This window comes from Populus euphratica, unplaced genomic scaffold, assembly GCF_000495115.2.
Source record: "Populus euphratica unplaced genomic scaffold, PopEup_1.0 scaffold206.1, whole genome shotgun sequence".
Classification (NCBI taxonomy): Eukaryota; Viridiplantae; Streptophyta; class Magnoliopsida; order Malpighiales; family Salicaceae; genus Populus; species Populus euphratica.
The window spans coordinates 290,986-297,831 of NW_011500012.1; the positions used below are offsets into that span (position 1 = coordinate 290,986).

At 31.3% G+C, this 6,846-nt stretch overlaps 1 protein-coding gene across 1 annotated transcript; it reads right to left on the reverse strand.

Moving 5' to 3' along the window:
- Window positions 1-2,868: 2,868 nt before the first annotated feature.
- Window positions 2,869-4,547, reverse strand: MYB60 (myb domain protein 60). Its single transcript, XM_011048742.1, has 3 exons — window positions 4,315-4,547; window positions 3,980-4,109; window positions 2,869-3,829 (listed from the first exon to the last, which is right to left on the reverse strand). Exons 1-3 carry the CDS (start codon window positions 4,445-4,447, stop codon window positions 3,121-3,123), a joined length of 972 nt encoding a protein of 323 aa, XP_011047044.1. The 5' UTR covers window positions 4,448-4,547; the 3' UTR covers window positions 2,869-3,120.
- Between the last annotated feature and the right edge of the window lie 2,299 nt (window positions 4,548-6,846).

Sequence of the window (6,846 nt, forward strand, 5' to 3'; positions counted from 1 at the left end):
TAGTTTGTCAACCTTTCATAGTTAGTGTAGAGATTACAAAACATAATTAACTTATACACATGATAAATAGATTATTGTAATATATACCCTATAAAGTAGCACTTCCTATAATAAACTCCCTCACGCTAAGGGTGGGGGTTCAACCTTAAGCATGAACTAAAAATGATTAAAAGGAGTAGTGGAAAATAGCTTGGTAAGAACATTTGCAAGTTGATTCTTAGAGAAAATGACACAAATATGAATATCTTTCTTGGCAACCCTATCATGTAAAATATAATAATCAACCTCCACATGTTTAGTATGAGCATGAAAAATAGAATTGACGAATAAATAAGTAGCATCCAAATTATCATAACAAAGCATAAGCAAAAAAGTATGATTAATTTGTATATTTGTCAATAAATATTGAAGTCATAGGACCTTAGAAGTGCCATCAACTAAAGCCTTATACCTAATCTCAATCAAAGATCGAGCAACTATACATTGTTTGCCCGATTTTCATGAAATCAGAGTACAATTGAAATAGACATGATAATCACTCGTTGACTTACAATCATCAACATTATCAGCCCAATCAGTATTAGTAAATTAAATAACATAAAATAAATGAAGAACTACGAGTGATATGTAAGCTAAAAGAAACTATATGGTTTAGATAATGTAGAATATATTTAATGGCAGCCCAATGTATATATATAGAAGCATGCATTAACCGACATACTTTGTTTACAACAACAAAAATATTTGGTCTCATAAATATAAGATATTAAAAAGTACCAACAATTTAATGAAATCATGTAGGATTAGAAAACATGCAATCAGATACTATAACAAGTTTGGATGCAAAAATACGAGTATAGACTGGTTTGCAGGAAGACATATATGTTCAGGGTAGTATATCAAAAATATATTTATCTTACTGGAGCATAATACCTATAGGAGTAGGGTAAAATAATAGGCAGGTTCTAAATCTCGGAGCTTGAAATGGTAAAGTAAGACTGAATTCCTTACAATAAAACAAAAGGTATTATCTGTATAAACAAAAAAATAAAATATATAAATACACATAGACAATATGAATAAAGAGAACCATTGAAGCAAGATATCCAATATAAATAAAAAGATAAAATATATCCAATAGATAAAGAGAACCATTGAAGCAAGATATCCAATAGATATAAAATAATCACTTATAAAGTATATTACGCTGGAGGAACTTGTTTCAACTCGTATAAAGATTTATATAGTTGACATACACGAGAACAAAGAATAAGATGAACAAAATATTGAGGTTACAACTCTTTGTGAAGTATCCCATTAAAAAAAATATTAGTCTTCCAACCATTGACACCGTAATGGTGAGAATCGAATGAGCAGTAGCATGTTTTACCACAAGAATAAAAATTTCAGAAAATACTTTCTTGCTGAATAAAATCTCAAGCAACTGACGAAGTTTTACAGCGCTAAATTATTCCATCTGCACGAAAAAAGATTTGATCAAATTTTAACGCTTCACGAACACAATTTTTTTTTGTTTTGTTAGATTGCCTAATGAAGACAGACATAAGGTATAGAATGATTTGTGATTAAAAAACCGTTACCACCGGTGTATCTTTTCTTAAAAAAAAAAGAAGTTTGATTCTACCGAAACCTCGCTCGCTCCAAACTAAAGAGAGATAAATTGGAATTAAGCTTACGTTTCACAATTATATAATATACACATTTTATTTTGTGATATAATTGTTGCTATCTACGCCAATTATATATCATTATTTATACAAGAAGGTATAAAGGTATAATTGTCTGTACTCAACAATGCTGGACATGGACATGCCACTGCTGGAACATTTTGTCCCTAAAGCTACAACCCTGTGAGGTTCTTCTAGTGGTATAAAAGTAGTAGTATTGTAGAAGGGAGGTGGGGGACCAAATTGTATCACGTATAGAAGAGATCAGAAGCCAGAATCTAGGCTGTATCTTGTGAAAGATTGGCATTTCTGCTTCTCATCAGTCATCACCGAAAGGTCATTTAAGATCACATGTTTCTCTCTCTCTGCCTCTCTCTCTCACATTTATGTATACTACAAGTATTTCTAGCTAAAAAGCCATTGAAGCAACCATTTTACCTCATTTGGATGCAAGACTTTCGTGACACTCTCATTTTTTACTTGTATGGATTTTCTTCCTCTTGCTTTCACTTTGCAATAGGTCCCATTTTTGGTTCAAGTAATTACCAAATTTTGCATGTCCCTCATATCTGAACTAATTCATTGTGGAGGTTGAGTGCCAGCTAATTACATATAATCTTGAAGACAGTAATAATTCTAAAGTCTTAAACCCAATATATTCTGCCGAAATTGACGCAGCAGTACTCCTTGTATGTAATGCATGATAGCCCCTACGCTTAAACCTTCCTAATGTGAACTCCATAATACGTTATTGGTTCTGGCTAGATATTCTTAGCTAGGGTTTAGTTCAAAGACTAAATTATTTTGTTGTTTATCTATCCAGGAGTGTCGTGTCGTTATTTTGACTTCAATAATATTCGTCTCCACTTGTGGGTCTCTTTCTCTAAACAGTAATCTAGATAAATATGAAGCACATACTACTAGTTAATTAATATCTGATGCAGACCCATGAAAGGATCTCTAATAAATGGGTAGACTACTCTTCTTTTTCATATTTTCTTTCTTTGCTGTCGTGCGTTAGGCGCATCTCTTTCTAACCCTTAAACCAATTCGATCCACATATACATATCCTGTGTAATTTGACTTTTTGCAATGAAGTACTTAATTAGCAGGACTTTTTGTTTGTTTTTTTTCCTCTCAATCAAACATGCTGCTGGTCTCGCACAAATTACACGGAGTGTGAAATGCTTAATAAGGTTATTTCATGACATTTAATTCATTAATATATATAATAAGATTAATTACAATTTGCACAGAGATCCTAACTTCTCAGAATCCCAGCTGATAAAAGATTAAACCCTGAGAGATCACACTGCTATTTTTTTTCTTTGATTTTTCCTCCACTGGTTTAGCTGAAACTAAAATAAAACAAAAGAAAAGGGGAAAAAAAATAAGAAGGTTCGAGAATGGGAGGGAAGGAACAATAACGTGCTCAGAATATTGGAGACAGTTCCATGATTTCTTCCACTTGAACAGTACCGTTTTCATCCAAGAGCCATTTCTCAAGAAATGACAAGGGGGGGGTGCTTTCATCAGAATTCTGCTTCCTCTCAGTCATTGTAATATTGTCCTTCTCATCACTTGTAGAGCTCTTGAAATCCTTTGTACTAGTAACAGCAGTAGCAGAATCACAAGAGGATTTGTCCCATGCAACATTATTCAAGTTCTCAAGTGATAAAATGGACTCAAACTCTTCATGAGAGATTAGATCACCACTTTCTTCCTCGGGTTTTGGCCTATAAGATTGAAGAGAATTTGTAGCCACTGAATTGCCAAAGCTATGATCATTGTTTTCCAGGCTGTTTTTGTTTTTCTCCCAATTTTCTTTGAGAAGATCGGTGCCGTTTGGCTTTGGAGATGATCTCATCCAACCTTCAAGAAGGCGCGAAATGTTTTCGGTACTTGATGCATATGTGGAGACCTGATTAGGCCTGTTGAGGACTGAGGAATCGGTGGTGAAATCTTCCAAGCACTTTCTCTCATTGAAACTTTTCGACATAAACTGACCACTTGCTGAGCCTTGTGCCATAGGATCCAAAGCTGATTGGAACTTCTTTAGTTTCTTCTTCAGGTGAGTGTTCCAGTAGTTCTTTATATCATTATCTGTTCTCTGGGGAAGATATGAAGCTATGGCTGCCCATCTGTCGTCCAAATAAATCAAGAACAACAAAAAGGATACAAATTAATTCATGACATGTAATTATGTCATAAAAAATACTAACCATATAATTCGATTTACCAAATGAAAAACACACAAATTTAAACAGAAAATTGAGGTTTTTGAGGATTACTTGTTACCCAATAAAGCTTGCAAGTGAATTATCATCCCTTCTTCATGTGGTGTAAAGTTGCCTCGCTTAATTCCTGGTCTGAGGTAATTAGTCCATCTAAGCCTGCAACTTTTGCTGCACCTTAACAACCCTTTGCAAGCAACAAGATATATCGATCCATTAGTGTATTCCATAATTCAATGTTTATTTACGTACTGATCATCCAAAAATCAAAACCCAATTTCTTGATAAACATTGGAAATGTAAGTCCCATGCCAAGATTTCAAAACTGGTCATTGGGATTCATTTCATAAATGATGAGGAGCAATCAGATGGATCTAAGTTGTGGAACTTACCAGTGTTGGTAGGAACTGATCTCCAATTTCCTGGACCATGTTCTTGAATATAAGAGACTAGGATGATGTCCTCCTCAGGTGTCCATGGACCTTTCTTGATCCCAACTTTGTCACAGCAAGGAGGTCTTCCCATGGCTTAGGACCTTCACCCAAAATTTCCTCTCCCTTTTATTTTGCTAGCTAACCACTCTCCCTTTTGTCTAGGCTAAAGCTTCTCTCTATAGGGGCCTGTCAAATAGTGTAATCTATCACCATGTGAAAGTATATATATATACATGGACTTCCAGTGGGGGCACCAGGTTTCTATTAGTTTTTACACCACACTTCATCTACCATGCTGACTCACCCTGCCTTTTTATTAAATTTCACTCCTTAGTCAATCTAGAAAGAGAAGCAAATGTCAGAAGGGAAGTGAATGTCTCTCCTGTGGCTTTTCCTAGCTGGCTGATCACGTGCCACTGCAGCTCTTTTCACCCAAAGGTGGGAAACTTCTTAGCCCTCCAGTCTTTTTTTCTCTTCTATCCTGCACCTCTCGCTTCGGGTAAAGTACAATACTTATTTTGTATTTCATTATTATGGATCAGTGACTTCCATATGTCGCTAGGTACTTCGCGGCAAATCAGGTTTGTAAGATGCTGTGTTTTTTTTAAAATTATTATTCTTATTATTGTAAATTATTTTAATATATTAATATTAAAAATAATTTTTTAAAAAACTCTATCACACTATTAATCGGATTTTTAGATTAAAAAAAATATTTTTAAAACTAAGCAAAAAATAGCGACATCATCAAGACTATACCACAAAAAAAAAATTAAAAGCTTCAATTTAGTTGTTACTATATTAAAAGTAAAAAAACTCGAATATACATATAATAAACTTATTCAAAATATTTAAATCATGAAAACAATATTAGCAAATAAAAATTAAATCTTAGTCAATTTAATTCATATACAAAATGGATTTAATTTCTCTACTAGCTAATTAATTTTAGTAGTTTGAGGTTTATTTTTCTTAATATATAGTTTATTTTAATAGTTATAATTTTCAATTTAACTATTGAATCAAACTAAAATTTCATTAGAAATTTTCTAAGATCTTGTTTTATATTAAATTAATATTTCAGGCCAATTAAATATTTGAAAGGTCTTGTGAAGATCCAGAAGCTACTAGAATTTATATTAATTAATTTCACAATTGATTTAGGATTTTTTTTAGAATTCTTTTATTAATTTTTAACATTGTTGATGATATTTTATCTAGTATAGATAGGGTTATTTAGCATGTATTTAGAATTTTTTTTAGGGGAACAAACTTTATTTTTAACATTTATTATTGTGTGTGAGAAGTTTTGCTCATATTTTTTTATTCTTCATTAAACTACTCTAACTTATCGAAGAATTAACCAGATTTTATGGCGTCTTCTATACTTCTCATTTGCATCTCTTTATAGATGTTAGGCGAGGGTTTAATTATTTATAGTTTTGGTGTTTCAATGCAGCTTATCGTTATATAAAATTCAATTTCAAACTTGATCTTAACTTTCTTAAAAAGAATTGATTTGATTGTAGGTTTCTAGATCTTTATATTCACAGGGTCCACATCAAATCACTACATAGTTTAAGGTAGATAGAAACTATAACTGGTTTTCAAAGATTCTTATGTAAAAGGTTGATTATATTAAAAAAAAAAAACTCATTACCCTATAATATTATATCTAAGGTAAGCTACCTTTATATTCTAAAACTTATGATGGTGTACCTCCTGGACCCTTCTAATTATATGATTAAATTAACATATTTTTGAAATTAAAGATCTTAGATATTGATTAGGTATTGAGTTTGGCTGCAAGGCTTGATATTCATTTTTAAAATATGGATATTGAACTTAAGAAGATGATAAAAATTAAATTAGATTTATTGAACTTATTTTCTTGATTATGTCTCAAATTAGGTTTTTGGGCAACTACTCACTCTCAATCAACCTTACAGGGTCATGTTGACCTAGTCCAAATAGACTCACGATATGGTACATCCTAAAAAAAAATCTTAGCATTTATTCTCACCAAAATAAAATAATAAATAAATAATAACTAGATATAAAATAAAAGGACATGCTATATATTTTTTTATCTTTTTTTTTTTTAAAAATGTTGTGACTTGGGTGGTAGGATAAAAAAAAAAATGTTGTGACTTGGGTGGTAGGATAATGAATTACTATCTTGTAGAAAGAAATGAGTAAAAATGTTATTAACAAAACACCAATCAATTAACATATTGAAACTTATTTTTTTAAATCATTTTTATTTATTTTTTATTAAAAAATCTAAAGATAAAAATAAACAAACACAAAGGAATACAAAATCAAAAAATATTTTTTTATATAAGAAAATATTCTACCATTAAAAAAATATAAATAAAACAAACTCCATGTAAAATCTCACCCTTCATATATAAAATTAAAAAAAAAAACCATTAAATCTGACTCAACACATTCATCATTTACATATGAAAATTGATAAAAATAGACTCG

Coding starts and splice junctions, on each gene's coding strand:
- MYB60 (XM_011048742.1), bottom strand. CDS start 4,447: ATGGGAAGACCTCCTTGCTGTGACAAAGTTGGGATCAAGAAAGGTCCA. Junction 4,110..4,314: donor ATCAGTTCCTACCAACACTG/GTAAGTTCCACA, acceptor TTGCTTGCAAAG/GGTTGTTAAGGTGCAGCAAA. Junction 3,830..3,979: donor CAAGCTTTATTGGGTAACAA/GTAATCCTCAAA, acceptor TTTGGACGACAG/ATGGGCAGCCATAGCTTCAT.